The sequence below is a fragment of the Chlorocebus sabaeus genome, chromosome 20 (genome assembly GCF_047675955.1).
Source record: "Chlorocebus sabaeus isolate Y175 chromosome 20, mChlSab1.0.hap1, whole genome shotgun sequence".
Lineage (NCBI taxonomy): Eukaryota > Metazoa > Chordata > Mammalia > Primates > Cercopithecidae > Chlorocebus > Chlorocebus sabaeus.
In genome coordinates, this window is record NC_132923.1 from 12,539,307 (window position 1) to 12,557,528 (window position 18,222).

General features: G+C 43.6%; 2 protein-coding genes across 2 annotated transcripts in view; both read right to left on the reverse strand.

Annotated features, from left to right (window-relative positions):
• Positions 1 to 6,153: 6,153 nt before the first annotated feature.
• CTXND2 (cortexin domain containing 2) overlaps positions 6,154 to 18,222 on the reverse strand; it is a 28,469-nt gene continuing 16,400 nt past the window's right edge. Inside the window, exon 2 of the mRNA XM_037997994.1 lies at positions 6,154 to 6,442. Within this exon, the coding sequence (XP_037853922.1) occupies positions 6,202 to 6,369 (168 nt within the window). The 5' untranslated portion in view covers positions 6,370 to 6,442 and the 3' untranslated portion in view covers positions 6,154 to 6,201. The remainder of the gene's footprint in view (positions 6,443 to 18,222) is intronic.
• On the reverse strand, positions 14,090 to 14,785 carry LOC119624293 (cytochrome c-like). Its single transcript, XM_037997993.2, has one exon. The coding sequence runs from the start codon at positions 14,469 to 14,471 to the stop codon at positions 14,154 to 14,156; it is 318 nt and encodes a 105-aa protein (XP_037853921.1). The 5' UTR covers positions 14,472 to 14,785; the 3' UTR covers positions 14,090 to 14,153.

Below are 18,222 nucleotides of genomic sequence, written 5' to 3' on the forward strand. Positions count from 1 at the left end.
AGGCGCCCGCCACTGCGCCTGGCTAATTTTTTTTTCTATTTTTTAGTAGAGACGGGGTTTCACCATGGTCTCGATCTCCTGACCTTGTGATCCGCCCGCCTCGGCCTCCCAAAGTGCTGGGATTAACAGGCGTGAGCCACCGCGCCCGGCCCAGGCTGGTCTTAAACTCAGGTGATCCAACTGCCTCAGACTCCCAAAGTGCTAGGATTACAGGCGTGAGCTACGGCACACAGCCAGCCCTGCAATATTCTTTAAATCAACAGTTCAACTTCCAGGACTCTAAGTGACATATTTTTGTTCGTTTGTTTGTTTTGAGATGGAGTCTCACTGTGTTGCCCAGGCTGGAGTACAGTGGTGCGAGTGGAGTGCAGTGGAGCCACTGTGCCTGTCTGCTATATACTTTTGAAATTGCATACTTTTGAAATGACTCAAGTGCTAAATTATTTTCTGCAACATAATTGTTTGAAATAGCAAAAGATTTGAAAATAATGTAAATTTCTATCGGCAGGCGTTGGTTAAATTATGGCACACTCAAACAATATAATGCTCTTTAACTGTGTTTAAAAAAAAAAAAAAAAAAGCTAGGCTGGGCTCACGCCTGTAATCCCAACACTTCAGGAGGGTGGATCACGAGGTCAGGGGATCGAGACCATCCTGGCTAACACAGTGAAACCTGGTCTCTGTTAAAAATACGAAAAATTAGCCGGGCGTGGTGGTGGGCGCCTATAGTACCAGCTACTCGGGAGGCTGGGGCAGGAGAATGGCATGAACCCGGGAGGCAGAGCTTGCAGTGAGCCGAGATCGTGCCACTGCACTTCAGCCTGGGTGACAGAGCGAGACTCTGTCTCAAAAAAAAAAAAAAAAAAAAAAAAGCTAAGGAGGCTGTGCGTGTATTGATGTGGAATAATCTTCAAGATACAATATTAAGTAAAAACTGGTGCAGAACATGGTATATGGTGCGGCATCATTTGTGTAACTAATGGTAATAATATGTTTTTTTCTCACATGTACATAAAATACCACTGGAAGGATACGCAAGAAATTTTTAATGTTGGGCCAGGTGCAGTGGTTCACACCTGTAGTCCCAGAACTTTGGGAGGCTGAGGTGGGTGGATTATTTGAGGTCAGGAGTTCGAGATCAACCTGGCCAATATGGTGAAACCCTGTCTCTACTAAAAATACAAAAATTAGCTGGGCATGGTGGTGGGCGCTTGTAGTCCCAGCTACTCGGGAGGCTGAGGCAGGAAAATTGCTTGAACTTTGGAGGCTGAGGTTGCAGTGAACTGAGATCATACCACTACCCTCCAGCCTGGGTGACAGAGTGAGACTCTGTCTCAAAAAAAAAAAAAAAAAAAAAAGACAGAAATTGTTAACATTGGTTGTTTGTGAAGAGAGAACAGAAGGTTAAAGAGGAGTAAGAATTTTCACAGTACACTATTTTGTACCTTTTGAAATTTGACCCAGCACTTTGGGAGGCCTAGGCAGGTAGATCACCTGAGGACAGGAGTTTCAGACCAGCGTGGCCAACATGGTAAAACCCCATTTCTACTAAAAATACAAAAAATGAGCTGGGCATGGTGGCGGGTGCCTGTAATCCCAGCTACTAAGGAGGCTGAGGCAGGAGAATCACTTTAACCCCGGGAGGTAGTGGTTGCAGTGAGCCGAGGTCACGCCATTATACTCCAGCTTGGGCAGCAGAGCAAGACTCCATCTCAAAAAAAAAAAAAGAAAAGAAAAAAGAAATTTGAAACTTGAAAATGGATAGCCTATTCAAAAAGGTTAGATTAAAAATAAAAAGGAAAGGAAAATATTTGGAAAGTATGTATATATGTGTGTGTGTATATATATGCACAAATGGACTTTGTAGCAATTACCTTTGGAAAGAAGGAATGGGAAACAAGGCAGTAATCTAATAAGTTTTTGCCTTTTTTTTTGGACAGAGTCTCGCTCTGTCACCCAGGCTGGAGTGCAGTGGGGTGATCTCGGCTCACTGCAAGCTCCACCCCCGGGTTCACGCCATTCTCCTGCCTTATCCGCCCCCCCCGCAGTAGCTGGGACTACAGGCGCCCACCACCGCGCCCGGCTAATTTTTTGTATTTTTAGTAGAGATGAGGTTTCACTGTGTTAGCCAGGATGGTCTCGATCTCCTGACCTCGGGATCCACCTGCCTCGGTGTCCCAAAGTGCTGGGATTACAGGCGTGAGCCACCACAGCTGGCCTTTTTATGTATGTATTTATTTATTTTGAGACAGAGTCTTGCTCTGTCGCCCAGGCTGGAGTGCCATGGCATGATCTTGGCTCACTGCAACCTCCGCCTTCCAGGTTCAAGCGATTCTCCTGCCTCAGCCTCCTGAGTAGCTGGGACTATAGGTGCCTGCCACCATGCCTGGCTAATTTTTGTAGTTTTAGTAGAGACGGGGTTTCATCGTGTTAGCCAGGATGGTCTTGATCTCCTGACCTTGTGATCCACCTGCTTCGGCCTCCCAAAGTGCTGGGATTACAGGCATGAGCCACCATGCCCGGACCTACTTTTTGCCTTTTTATCCTTAGGTAATGTTTGAAAAAATTGTTTTACAATATGCATGTATTACCTTTATAATAATAATTTTTAAAATGTTGATTCAAAACACAAATGTAGAACCCCAACACCCACCAGACACACCCACATTAGTGGTGGGAGGGTCCTGGCCCAATATAACTTCTCTGTAGACCAATTGGACCTATAAATTGTCAGTTTGAGGTGGGTGGAAGGAGTGATTAAGAACATCAGGTTAGCAGAGATCATGTGATCAATAAGACCAAACAAACCGAAGGTCCATGGGCTGCAACTCCCTGAATCTCCATACCAAAGACGAGCATAGCTCACTGCAACCTCCATCTTCCAGGCCTTAGCAATCCTCCCACCTCAGTCTCCCAAGCAGCTAGGATTATAGGCACGTGTCACCATGCCCAGCTACTTTTTTATTTTTTAGTAGAGACGAGATCTTACTATGTCACCCAGGCTGGTCTCAAACTCCTGGGCTCAAGTGATCCTGCCACCTCAGCCTCCCAAACTCCTGAGATTATAGGCGTGAGCCACCACATCCAGTCTCCCCTCTCTCGAACAGCATTCATATTGGCTTCTCGTGGATTTACTTTAGGTTGCTCATCTTTTTCTGCTTCCACAGATAATCCACTTCTTCCAACTGATGCATCTTTTCTTAGATTACTGGAGAAAGTCAGATAATTGTCAAACCTGTGATTCTCTTGTGACTGCATATTGATGGTCTCATTAATCGTGTGTTTGTCGTGCAACTTATGTTAAGAAGATGTTAACTCAGAGGTTAATCTCTGAGTTCCTGGAGGGAACACACTGCAGTCCTCAAGGGCTGACATCAACCATTTATTTATTTATTTATTTATTTATTTATTTATTTATTTGAGATGGAGTCTTGCTCTCTTGCCCAGGCTGGAGTGCAGTGTCGTGATCTCGGATCACTGCAACCTCTGCCCCCGAGTTCAAGCAATTCTCCTGCCTCAGCCTCCCAAGTAGCTGGGATTACAGCCACGTGCCACCAAGCCCAGCTAATTTTTGTATTTTTAGTAGAGACGGGGTTTCAACATGTTGGGCCAGGCTGGTCTCGAACTCCTGACCTCAGGTGATCCACCCACCTTGGCCTCCCAAAGTGCTGGGATTACAGGTGTGAGCCACTGCGCCCAGCCTTTATTTTTATTTTACTTTTCCACACAACACCGACATAACTGACATCAATCCTAATCTGCTTTTCACCTGATCTGCACCTTGCCCTGAGTTTCTTTTCTTTTCTTTTTCTTTTTTTTTTTTTTTGAGACAGAGTCTGGCTCTGTGGCCCAGGCTGGAGTGCAGTGGCCGGATCTCAGCTCACTGCAAGCTCCGCCTCCCGGGTTTACGCCATTCTCCTGCCTCAGCCTCCGGAGTAGCTGGGACTACAGGCGCCCGCCACCTCGCCTGGCTAGTTTTTTGTACTTTTTAGTAGAGACGGGGTTTCACCGTGTTAGTCAGGATGGTCTCGATCTCCTGACCTCATGATCCGCCCGTCTCGGCCTCCCAAAGTGCTGGGATTACAGGCTTGAGCCACCGCGCCCGGCCGCCCTGAGTTTCTTTTCATCAAATCAAATCATATATCTCTCTTGTCCCCCTCCCCACATCCTCCCTTTACCTCCCTGCCAGCCTAACCAGTACAATTGAGTATCTTGTTCTGGTGCAGGCAAAGTCTAGTATTTTCCATGGAAGACTTTGATTCCTCTGTCTGCATTTTCCTTGGAGGCTTACTCAAGCTAAGGAAGGGAGCAGTCCCACATCCAGGAGTCAGAAACAGAGACCAATTATCAGGTCTCTGCTAACAGTGCATGACTAGAGTTGTGTCTCTATACCATGTGGTATTGCTGTTAAAACCCAGTCCAGCGTGGTCCCATGGATACATGTCTCCACTGAAGTGGCTGCTTGCTGGTCCAAGTCACTGCATAAGCCCAAGTGATGCCCTCGCAGTTAGATTCCAAGGTTATGGCTCTCAATTCATACTCATATGCTAGGTTACTGCTGACTAGAATATTAGGCCATCATGGCTGGATATGAGGGCTTTGATTCTCCATCATCTGCTGTACTAAAACCAATCCTCTTCAGCCAAACCCACAATGAGTCTTGCTCAGCAATTTAGGTACTCCCTTTCTTTCTAGTGACTTCTCTTAAAAGCTTCCCTGCCAGTTGGCTCATATACCACTCTATCAAAGTTCCCTAACTTCAGACTTTGGAGAGTAGGTGCTATGATTTTCTTCCCTCTGCTCTTAAGCAATCCCTTGGGGCTGGGCGCAGTGGCTCATGCCTATAATCCCAGCACTGTGGGAGGCTGAGGTGGGTGGATCACTTGAGGTCAGGAGTTCGAGACCAGTTTGGTCAACATGGTGAAACCCTGTCTCTACTAAAAATACAAAAATTAGCCAGGCATGTGGCAGATGCCTGTAATTCCAGCTACTCTGGAGGCTGAGGAAGGAGAATTGCTTGAACCCGGGAGGCAAAGGTTTCAGTGAGCCGGAATCACACCACTGCCCTCCAGCCTGGGTGACAGAATGAAACTCTGTCTCAAAAAGAAAGAAAAGATTACTGGGATGATGATCAGAATCATGACCACTATCTGCATCATCATATATTATGTATTAATTTCCTATGACCGACATAACAAGTTACCACACCGAGTGCCTTAAAACAACAGAAATTTATTTTCTCACAGTTCTGAAGGCTGAAGTCCAAAATCAAGGTGTTGGTAAAACCATACTGGTACCAGAATCTCTAGGGGAGAAAGAATCCTTTCTTCACTCTTCTAGTTTCTGGTGGTTCCAGGCAAGGGTTCCTTGGCTTGTGGTTGTGTGATTCCAATCTCTGTCTCTGTGTTCACATGGTCTTTTTCTCTGTCTCCCTGTGTCTTCTCCTCTTTTTTTTTTTTTTTTTTTTTTTTTTAAGAACAATTGTCATTGGATTTAAGACTTACCTAGATAATTTAGGATGAATTTATCTTGAGATTCTTAATTATATTTGCAAAGACCATTTTTCCAAATAAGGTCACATTCCAGGGCTTAGGACACAGATATATCTTTTCTGGGGCCCTCATACAAACCTCTACATAATATTTTATAGATGAGGAAATTTGGGACGAGAGAGATTAAGGAATTCACCCACAGCAAATTAGTCCCCTTCTACCACAGAGTTCTGCCCACTTAAGAACAGCAGATTTTACAAAACTTCACACACTAAAACAATCTGGTTACACTCTTCTTATAGGACATTTCATTTCTGCTGAGCCTACATTTGCATAACTAAAGGGATCATTCAAGTCTGCCACCTCTAGGTGAGCTTCTAGTTTCAGGTGGACCTTACCAAGCATGATGACATTATGTTACATTACATCATAAAATTATGGCCCACTGTCCCATCCTAAGGACCTTAGGCATTGAAGAATTAAAATTCATGGACTTATTCTAGCCAATAAATTCAACCTCTAACTTACTTTAGTAGCCATTTCCCTGAACTGGAACAATACAGACTGGCTTGTGTTTCATCTCATTGTAGAATGCAAGAGTGAGAAGGCTGAGAAATAGGGAGGTGAAATAATATAAAGTGTGTATAACAGATTTCAAATCTCTTGTGAAACGGAGTCTACCAGGTTTTATTATACTTCAGATTATACTTCAGCTCAGAGATGGTTCTGTGGTTGTGGAGCTGGCCTTGTAGGGATTCTTCACCAACTTGGCACACCGAAAAATCATCACTATTAGGAACAGAAACAGAAGAACAACAAAGGCAATGGCAAAGCCTTTGTCCACATCAACACTGTTGGACAGGCTTGAATCTTCCATGGGGACTTGCACCTCGTTACTGTTGTCCAGCTCCAGCTACTTCCTCAAGTATAGCTTCAGATTTGTCATATTCCTAGACAAAGGAGGATAAAACAGGCTTATTGGTTTGTGTGTGTATGTGTTTTCTTAATAACACTGTGAAAAACCAAAAAGGGACCAAGGGTTGAAAAAATATTGGCAAGATTTACTTAAGAAGCAGTTACAAAACTGATAAAGTTAATATAGATGACTGACAAGATACACACATACAAGTATCTGTGTGTAAAATATCTGGAGAATTACTCCAAGACAACGTGAGCAATGTATATAACCTAGAAATCAGGCGGGCCTTCCTTGTCCCCTAAGATCCAGGTAAGGCCGGGCGCGGTGGCTCACGCCTGTAATCCCAGCACTTTGGGAGGCCGAGGTGGGTGGATCACGAGGTCAGGAGATTGAGACCATCCTGGCTAACACGGTGAAACCCCGTCTCTACTAAAAATACAAAAAATTAGCCGGGCGAGGTGGCGGGCGCCTGTAGTCCCAGCTACTCGGAGGCTGAGGCAGGAGAATGGCGTGAACCCGGGAGGCGGAGCTTGCAGTGAGCCGAGATCGCGCCACTGCACTCCACACTCCAGCCTGGGCGACAAAGCGAGACTCTGTCTCAAAAAAAAAAAAAAAAAAAAAAAAAAAAAAAAAAGATCCAGGTAAAACTGTCTTCGACATCTGAATTCTGTGTTAAGTCAAAATCCTCCTCTAAGATTACTTCAAATTCGAAGAGTACTTATTGTACCTAGTTTGTTGTATAGTCTTAACTCACTGGCTATGAACATGAAATTGTTTTATTTTTTCTGATCACTACATTTAATTGTGCTGTCATTCTCATATCTTCATGAAAAATCAGGTATATCCCAGAAGTGATCAATTTCAATTATTAAAACTTACAGGCCGGGCGCAGTGGCTCACACCTGTAATCCCAGCACTTTGTGAGACCAAGGCGGGTGGATCATCTGAGGTCAGGAGTTTGAGACCAGCCTGGACGACACGATGAAACCCCGTCTCTACTAAAAATACAAAAATTAGCCGGGTGTGGTGGCGGGCACCTGTAATCTCAGCTACTCAGGAGGTTGAGGCGGAATTGCTTGAACCCGGGAAGCAGGTTGCAGTAAGCTGAGACCAAGTCATTGGACTTCAGTCTGGGCAACAGAGCGAGACTCCGTCTCAAAACAAAACAAAACAAAAATTAGCCAGGTGTGGTGATGCATGCCTGTAGCCCCAGACACTTGGGAGGCTGAGGCAGGAGAATCACTTGAAACTGGAAGGCAAAAGTTGCAGTGAGCCGAGAGCATGGCACTGCACTAGAGCCTGGGCGACAGAGTAAGACTCTGTCTCAAAAAAAAAAAAATGAGAGTCCAGAAATAAACCCATATATCTATGACCAAGTAATTTTTAACTAGGGTACCAAGAACATTCAGTGAGGAAAGAAAACAAATGGTGCTGGGACAACTGGATCACCACATGCAAAAGAATTAAGTTAGACCCTTATTTTGAAATGAACCCAATAGTCTCATAGTTTTTTTTGTATCAACAGAAATTGACCCTTCTTGCTGGGTGTGGCGGCTCATGCCTATAATACCAGCATTTTGGGAGGCCGAGGAGGGCAGATCACCTGAAGTCAGGAGTTCCAGACCAGCCTGGCCAACATGGCGAAACCCTATGTCTACTAAAAATATAAAAATTAGCTGGGTATGGTGGCACACACCTGTAATCCCAGCTACTCAGGAGGCTGAGGCAGGAAAATTGCTTGAACCCAGGAGGCAGAGGTTGCAGTGAATTGAGATCAAGCCACTGCATTCCAGCCTGGGCGACAGAGGGAGACCTCATCTCAAAAAAACAAACAAACAAGCAAACATAAAAGCAAAAACAAACAAACAAACAAACAAAACCAGAAAAAAGAAAAAGAAATTGACCTTCTGGTCTTAAAGCTTAAAACTTACATTTGTTTTATTTTGAGTTCCTTCTTCAGGAAAGGACCACCAGGCCTCTCAAAAAAAGTAGCAAAGAACTGAAACTCAACCAGATCATCCCATCCTGACAATGAAGTACAAGACCCCTCATTGGTCACGAGTGCTTTCTTGGCCTCCTGAGTTCCTGTTTTCCTATACATCGTTACATTTCTTCTTTACTATATAAACTTCTAATTTTAGTTGGTCAGGGAAATGGATTTGTGACTGAGCTGCAGCACCTGAGTAAAGCCTTCCTTGGCAATACCTGTCGTCTCAGTGGCAGGTACTGCTTATCTTTCTGTGTGGTGAGCAACAGGACATAAACTGAACTGGTGTTTTGGTAACAATTTCACACCACATAGAAAGATAAACTTAAAGTGAATCAAAGACCTAAATGTAAAGATTCTTAGATATGACACCAAAATCATGAGCAACAAAAAAGAGATAAACTGGACTTCATCAAAATTTAAAACTTTTTTTTTTGAGACAGGGTCTCACTCTGTCACCCAGGCTGGAGTGCTGTGGTGCCATCTGGGGTCACTGCAGCCTCTACTTCCCAGGCTAAATTGATCCTCCCATCTCAACCTCCCAAGTAGCTGGGACTATAGGTGCACATCATCATGCCCGGCTAATTGTTTTTTGTTTGTTTGTTTGTTTTGGTAGAGATGGAGTTTCACCATGTTGCCCCCGCTGGTCTCAAACTCCTGGGCTCAAGAGATCTGCCCTCTTTAGCCTCCGAAAGTATTAGGATTGTAGGCATGAGCTACTGTGCTTGGACAAAACTTGTGTACTTATTTTTTTTTTTGAGACGGAGTCTTGCTGTGTCGCCCAGGCTGGAGTGCAATGGCGTCATCTCGGCTCACTGCAACCTCCGCCTCCCAGGTTCAAGCGATTCTTCTGCCTCAGCCTCCCAAATAGCTGGGATTATAGGCGCCCCCCAGCATGCCTGGCTAATTTTTGTATTTTTAGTAGAGTCGGGGTTTCACCATGTTGCCCAGGTTGGTCTTGAACTCCTGGGCTAAAGTGATCCTCCACCCACCTTGGCCTCCCAAGGTGCTGGGATTACAGGAGTGACCCACCGCGCCTGGCCAACTTTTGTACTTTAAGCAGAAGATTATTATCAAGAAAATGGGCTGGACGCAATGGCTTACGCCTGGCCAGTACTTTGGGAGGATGAGGTGGGAGGATCACTTGAGGTCAGGAGTTTGAGACCAGCCCGGGTAGTATGGAGATACCTTGTTTCTTAATTTTTTTAAAAATTAGCTAGGTGTGTGGCATGTGTGTGTGGTCCTAGCTACTGGAGAGGCGGAGGCAGAAGGATCCTTTGAGCCCAGGAGTTCAGGGTTATAGTGAGCTATGATCACACCACTGTACTCCAGCCTGGGTAACAGAGAGAGACCTGGTAACCAAAGTTACAACGGAACAATGAAAAGACAAACAACTCAATTAAAAATTAGGCAAAGGATCTGAATAGAAATATCTTTTTCTGCATAAGGAATATATGCAAATGGCCAATAAACACATTTTTTTTTTCTTTTTTTTTTTTTTTGAGAGGGAGTCTCACGCTGTCGCCCAGACTGGAGTGCAGTGGCCGGATCTCAGCTCACTGCAAGCTCCGCCTCCCGGGTTTGCGCCATTCTCCCGCCTCAGCCTCCCGAGTAGCTGGGACTACAGGCGCCGCCACCTCGCCTGGCTAGTTTTTTGTATTTTTTAGTAGAGACGGGGTTTCACTGTGTTAGCCAGGATGGTCTCGATCTCCTGACCTCGAATAAACACATTTTTTAAATGGTCAACATAATTAGTCATCAGGGAAATGGAAATAAAACTTTAAGATACCACTTCACACCTACTAGGATGACTAGAATCAAGTCAGATTAACTGTTGGCAAGGGTATAAAGTAATTGAAACCCTCATTGACTGTTAGTGGGAATGTAAAGTAGTGAAGTTACTTTGGAAAACAGTCTGGAAGTTCCTCGAATTATTAAACATAAGAGTTACTGGCCAGGTACGGTAGCTCACGCCTACTATCCCAGCACTTTGGGCAGCCAAGGTGGGTGGAGGATCACTTTAGCCCAGGAGTTCAAGACCAACCTGGGCAACATGGCAAACCTTCCTCTCTACAGAAAATACAAAAATTAGCTGGATGTGGTGGCACACACCTGTAATCCCAGCTACTCAGGAGGCGGAGGTGGGAGGATCACCTGAGCCTGGGAGGCTGGGAGGCTGCAGTGAGCTTTGATCACACCACTACACTCCAGCCTGAGTGACAGAGTGAGACACTGTCTAAAAAAAAAAAAAAAAGCCACCATGTGACCCAGCAATTCCACTCCTATGGCTGTCCCCAGGAGAGCTGAAAACATGTGACGACACAAAAACTTATACAGGAATGTTTGTAGCAGCATTATTCATCATAGCCAAAAGGTAGAAACAACCCAAAAGTCCATCAACTTACAAATGGATAAGCAAAATATGGTATGTCTACACAATAGATGTATTGGCCATAAAAAGGAAGTATTGATACATGCTACTTGGATGAACCTTTTTTTTTTTTTTTTTGGATGAACCCCAGAAGCATTAAGCTGAGTGAAAGAAACAAGTCACAAACTCCCCCAGCATATTATATAATTCTATTCATATGTAAGTCTAGAATAGAGAAATCCATAGAGACAGATTAGTGGTTGCTTAGAGCTGGAGGTGGGGGATGAGGGGTGAGAGTTAAATGGTACAGGGTTTCTTTTGGAGGTGATAAGAATGTTCTAAAATTGTGGTAGTGGTTTAAACATTTCTGTGAATGTGCTAAAAACCATTTAATTGTACTTTTGAAATGTTTGAATTGTATATGATTGTATCTCGATAAAGCTGGTTTTTGTAAAGCCTTAGTTCAGTTTTAAATTCCTAATGTTATAGAGGATTCAGAGTTCAATAGTTCTTCTCCCTTTTCAGGCTTCTTCTTCTGCATTGTATAGGATCAGGAAGAAAGGAAGGGGAAAATGTGAAGTGTTTCTCTATTTAATGAATAATTGTGGCCAACTGTGAGTAGGTGACCTTGTCTTACTCTGGTTAGATCTGGTGGTTTCAGAGTGAAGGATGTTTGTAGTTTTTTGAGTAGCGTTTATCTTCATTCTGGACTTTTCTGTCATTGAAGACCCCTTCGAATGGTGCCACTTATTGTCTATTCTCCAAACCTAAACTCAGGTTGGATATCCCATGACTTGGTACGGTGGTCTCCTGGCACCTCCCACTGCTCCTGCTCCTTCGGAGACACCTGAAGTCCTTTAGGGGGAGTTGCCAGACTGTGATGGGTTGGTGGGATTGGCCACATTTTCTTCCTAGGCATACTTCACCAAGGTACCTATAAACCCTGCCAGCACAGATTATTCCAGTGGGCCTTCCACTTTCAGAACTCTCTAGCTAAGAAACTGACATGATTTTTAATGTTTGCACAGGTTAAAAACTCACACCATGCTTTACTCCAACCTGACCAGAGTGGGTTGGCAGGTTCTACAGTTTAAAGCATCTGTCTAGGGAATGAAATGTTGTTAGTCTCTCCTTGCTGGTGTCACCAATTGTACCAATGTCTCTCTTGGCATGCCCTCATCTTTGGCTTTGGGAGGAAGGGGAAGTACTTTTATCTTTTTTGCTTAGCATCACAAATATTGTACATCCCATAATGCCAATAATGAGAATTCCCAGTTGTCCTCCCAATTCATTCTTTTCGTTGTTGTTGTTTTTGAGACAGGGTCTCACTCTGCCACCCAGGCTGGAGTGCAGTGGCATGGTCATAGCTCACTGCAGCCTCAGCCTCTTGGGCTCAAGTGATCCTCCTGCCTGAGCCTCCTGGATAGCTGTGACTACAGGTGCCCATCACCATGCTTGGCTAATTTTTAAATTTTTTGTAGCGATGAGGTCTTACTATGATGCCCAGGCTGGTTTCAAACTCCTGAATCCCAAAGTGCTGGGATTACAAGCATGAGCCACTGTACCCAGCCCCAGTTCATTCTTTTTTTTTTTTTTTTTTGAGATGGAATCTCACTCTGTCCCCAGGCTGGAGTGCAGTGGCACGATCTTGGTTCACTGCAAGCTCCGCCTCCTGGGTTCATGCCATTCTCCTGCCTCAGCCTCCCTAGTAGCTGGGACTATAGGCACCCGCCACCACTCCTGGCTAATTTTTTGTATTTTTAGTAGAGACAGGGTTTCACTGTGTTAACCAGGATGGTCTCGATCTCCTGACCTCGTGATCCACCTGCCTCGTCTCCCAAAGTGCTGGGATTACAGGCATGAGCCACCACGTCTGGCCTCATTCTTTATATATACTGTGGAGGGACAACGGGTGGGAGTTGGTGGAGAGATGATTGACTAAGCCAACTTCTCATGAGATTTGGAAGAGGTTCTGGCTCCAATTGTTGCAGCTTTCTTTAGATTATAAGTAGTATTGTGCTTTCAATAAGACTTGACCACAATTCTGGGGCAACAGGGTAAGTTGCACTCATATCTTTTACACTGGATTTTCATGCCACCTCCTGGACTCCACCCACATATGCAGATGGTATGGGCGGATAAGACTGGGTGCCATGGCTTACGCCTATAATCCCAGCACTTTGGGAGACCGAGGTGGAGTGGGATCACCTGAGGTCAGGAGTTGGAGGCCAGCCTAGCCAACATGATGAAACCCCATCTCTACTAAAAATACAAAAACTAGCTGGGCATGGTGGCATGTGCCTGTAGTCTCAGCTATTTAGGAGGCTGAGGCAGAAGAATCACTTGAATCCAGGAGGTGAAAGTTGCAGTGAGCCAAAATCGCACCACTGCACTCCAGCCTGGGTGACAGAATAAGACTCGGCCTTAAAAAAAAAAAAAAGAGAAAAAAGAATGGGCAGATTTCGCAAGTTCCTCATGAAGGGTGATGTGTGTGTGTGTGTGTGTGTGTGTGTGTGTGTGTGTGGTTTTCTTTTTAATTATCATAAGTCTTATGATCACACATAATTTTATAATTTGTGTATATCCCCTCTACTTTAATCCTTTGAAGTTGGCAAAAGAATCATTCCCAATCACAAATACATAGCAGTTCTACAGTCTTATGTTTCTGAATGGCTGTTTAAAGACAATCCTAAATTATAACTTAGTTTGACTTAGATTGTAAAGCATTCAAGAGTAAAGCTTAACTTGCTACTATTTTAAAAGCATGTGACCTTATAGATCATCTATAAAATGTGAGAAGTGTTAAATAATGTTTGATATTACACATAAAACACACTAAAATGCCTTTCAATAAGTAAAAGGAACCATTTTAAATACAGGGAATTCTAATTAGATTGGCATAGTTAAGGCCAAAAATATAAAGTAGACATGGCTACTTTATTTATCTTCAACCCTTGCCTTTATGAACACAAAACACAGGTGAATCTTGCTGGTTCTGAGACAGTGAAGGAATTTCTCCAGTATTTAAATACGTTCACATAACCAGTTATATAAATCTAAATATAAAACCAATCTCCAGTAAGTTTTAAGATGGTACTCACCATCTTTGTGAAAAGTTTAACATTACTAATGAAGTCTAATCATATCTTTAGAAGGGGTAAACAGTGATAGCATTTACTGAATTGGAATTACTATTAAAATTCAAAAACTGAACATATTCATTTAACCACAAGCCAATCTTAGTTTTGAATCAGGACTGCCCAACAAAATATTCTGTCAGTCATTCATGATCTGAATTCTGTTGTACGAACTCTATTAAAGTATGGTACACATAAACAATTCATGAGACATTTGTTTTGCAATAAATAAGGCAGTGACCAATTATTACTCATTAGTAGCTTTTTTGAGATAAGCTGTCAAGTCGGCCTTTTCTACCTTCTTTTTAATGCCGGCAAGGATCATTTTTGTTCCAGGGATGTACTTCTTGGGATTCTCCAAATACTCCATCAGTGTATCCTCTCCCCAGGTGATGCGTTTGTTCTTATTGGCATCTGTGTAAGAGAATCCAACGGCCTGACCTGTCTTCTGCCTGAAGAGACCATGGAGATTAGGCCCAGTCTTGTGCTTGCCTCCCTTTTCCACGGTGAGACACTGGGCACACTTCTGAACAAAAATCTTCTTGCCTTTCTCAACATCACCCATATTTAATTCTCTTTGTCGTCACTGGCACAATGAAGGTTTCCACTCTGAAGCTGGACATCCCACTCTCTCCATAAAGGGTGATTTTTTTTTTTCTTTTTTTTCTTTTTGAGACGGAGTTTTACACTGTCGCCCAGGCTGGAGTGCAATGGTGCAATCTCTGCTCACTGCAACCTCTGCCTCCCAGGTTCAGGTGATTCTCCTGCCTCAGCCTCCCGAGTAGCTGGGATTACAGGCGCCCACCACCATTCCAGCAAATTTTTTGTATTTTTAGTAGGGATGGGGTTTAACTATGTTGGCCAGGCTGGTCTTGAACTCCTGACCTCGTGATCCGCCCACCTCAGCCTCCCAAAGTGCTGGGATTACAGGTGTGAGCCACCATGTCTGGCCAGAAGGGTGATTTTTATGTTTTTTATTTATTATTTTTTTTTCATCTCATACTGCTGTCTTTTAATTAAAAAAAAAAAAAAAAAAAATCAAAGAAACGTCTGGCCAGGGCTAGGTTAAGACAAACAGGAACACTTCAGAATCCAAGGCAGGGAAAGGCTGTTGGCCTCCCTTCAGAGGACTGCAGGGGTGGGAAGAGGGAGGGACAGATCATGCACAAAAGTACTTACAAATTACACACCCACCCCCCACCCCTCAATAAAAAGAGAAGAAAAAGCCCCATCACTTAACAGAAGGGTGATTTTTAAATAAAATATGTTGTTGTGACAGAATGATCAGATTTTCAAAACAAAACATAGAGATTGGCAGAACAGACGCATCAGGTTATTAAAAGGAGACTACTTCTGTTTCAATTACAGCTGTGCCATAAAAGCCAAAATAAAATAATAGATAGCAGGAACCCCATGTTCCAAAGAGGGATCTGATAACCAGGCATTGCAGAGCAAGTAGCTAGACAATTTTTGAAATATTTAGTTAAGTATTCACCTTGAGTGGATAAAAAGCGTTGATAGTAAAGAGGCAATAGGTTTTCTTGGGAAAGTTGCTGGAATGTTGGTATTTTCCCTCTGTACTCTGTAGGAGAAAGGTGTACAGAGGGAAAATACCAAAGGTGACTGCTTTCCCTTCAAGCTTGATATATGTTCCCCGCAGTTTGTGGGACACAGTGGTCTGCTTTTTTGTAATTTTGTCTTGTTTATATTCCATTTTTAGAGTTTTTGCCCCTACTATTATTGCATTTATTTTATTTTTTTGAGTATATGAAATATTAACATAGTTACCAGAACTGTATACAAAAATTACACTCAAAGAGGTATCACCCCTCCCCGACCATCCTTTCCATTCCATTTCACCCACATCTCATCCTTCCCACCCCATTCCTACCTACCTCCTACAGGTGATGAATCTCATTCATTTCTGTCTGTCTGGCTGAGCTGGAGTGCAGTGGCACGATCTCGGCTCACTGCAACCTCTGTCTCCTACCTCAGCCTCCTGAGTAGCTGGGATTACAGGCGTGTGCCACCACGCCCGGCAAAAATTTTTTTTTTTTTTCTGAGATGGAGTCTCCCTCTGTCACCCAGGCTGGAGTGCAGTGGAGCAATCTTGGCTCACTGCAAGCTCTGCCTCCTGGGTTCATGCTATTCTCCTGCCTCAGCCTCCCGAGTAGCTGGGACTACAGGCACCCTCCACCACACCCAGCTAATTTTTTTTTTTTTAGATATTTTTAGTAGAGATGGGATTTCACTGTGTTAGCCAGGATGGTCTCGATCTCCTGACCTCGTGATCTGCCTACTTTGGCCTTCCAAAGTGTTGGGATTACAGGTGTGAGCCACCGCGCCTGGTCAAATTTTTGTATTTTTAGTAGAGTCGGAGTTTCACCATGTTGGCCAGGCTGGTCTCGTGCTCCTGATCTCAGGTAATCCACCAGCCTTAGCCTCCCAAAGTGCTGGGATTACAAGTGTGAGCCACCGCGCCCGGCCTTTTTTTTTTTTTTAAACATCTGCAGAATAGCACTCTATTGTGTGGATAACCACTCTTTTCATACAGGCATTTAATTCTTTTCAATATTTGTGATTATAAATAATGTTAGTGTATATTACTTTTTCTTTTTTTTTTAATTTTTGAGACAGGGTCTCATTCTGTTGCCCAGGCTGGAGTGCAGTGGTGTGATCATAGCCTACTGCAGTCTAGATTTCCTGGGCTCAAGCGATCCTTCCACCTCAGTCTCCCAAGGAGCTGGGACTACAGGCACAGGTCACCACACCTGGCCAAGTTTTATAGTTTTTGTAGAGACAGGGTTTCATTATGTTGCCCATGCTGGTCTCAAACTTCTGGGCTCAAGTGATCCTCTCACCTTGGCTTCCAAAAGTGCTGAGATTACAGACATGGGCCACTGGCTGCGGCCCAGTGTATCTTCTTGTGTACATGTATTTCTCTATGGAAGTGTATCATCAGGGTAAATTCCAGAAGTGGGAATTTCTGGTCAAAAGATTAATTAATTTGCAGTTTTAGTAGATATTGCTAAATTCTCCTCCACAATGGTTGTATGATTTTGAATTCCCATCAACAATTAATAAGAATGCCAGTTTCTCCACAGCTTTTCCAACAGAATGTATTGTCTGTCATAATTTATAATCTTCGTCAATCTGATGGATAAGACATTGTATACTGGCGTATGTTTTTGTTTGTTTGTTTATTTGTTTGTTTGTTTTGACATAGTCTCGCTCTGTCGCCCAGGTTGGAGTGGAGTGGTGCGATCTCAGCTCACTGCAACCCCTGCCTCCTGGGTTCAAGCAATTCTCCTGCCTCAGCCTCCTGAGTTGCTGGGATTACAGGCCTGTGCCACCACGCCCGGCTAATTTTTGTATTTTTAGTAGAGACGGGGTTTCACCATGTTGGTCAGGCTGGTCTCGAACTCCTGACCTCATGATTCACCCACCTTGGCCTCCCAAAGTGTTGGGATTATAGGCATGAGCCACCGCGCCCGGCCCAAATGGCATAGTTTTAATTTGCATTTCTTTTATTATTATGAGTGATATGGAAGATCTCTTCCTGTATATAAGAGCCACTGTTATATCTTTGTTTTTGGTAACAGCTTTATTGAGATATAATTCACATACTATACAATTCACCCCTTGAAAGTGTACAATTTAATGGTTTTTAGTACATTTAGTACAGAAATGTGCAACCATTACCACAATCAACTTTTTTCTTCACTATCACCCCATGTTACTCCCCCAAGCAACCACTAATCTACTTTCTGTCTCTCTATCTAAATTTCTCATTCTGGATTTTTACAAATGGGATAATTATTTTTATATACACACATACATATATACATGTACTTTTTTTTTCTTTTTTTGAGGCGGAGTCTCACTCTGTCACCCAGGTTGGAGTGCAGTGGCACGATCTCAACTCACTGCAACCTCTGCCTCCTGGGCTCAAGCAATTCTCCTGCCTTAGCCTCCCCATTAGCTGGGATTACAGGTGCATGCCACCATGCTTCGCTAATTTTTGTATTTTTAGTAGAGATGGGGTTTCACCATGTTGGCCAGGATGGTCTTGATCTCTTGACCTCAGAATCCATCAGCCTTAGCCTCCCAAAGTGCTGGGACTACAGGTGTTAGCCACCATGCCTGGACTTGTATACATATTTAATATATGTATATGTGTGTGTGTGTATGCACACACACACATATACACACACATATGTATTAGTCTGTTCTCACACTGCTATAAACAACTACCTGAGACTGGGTAATTTATGAGGAGAAGAGGTCTAATTGACTCACAGTTGTGCAGGCTGTAC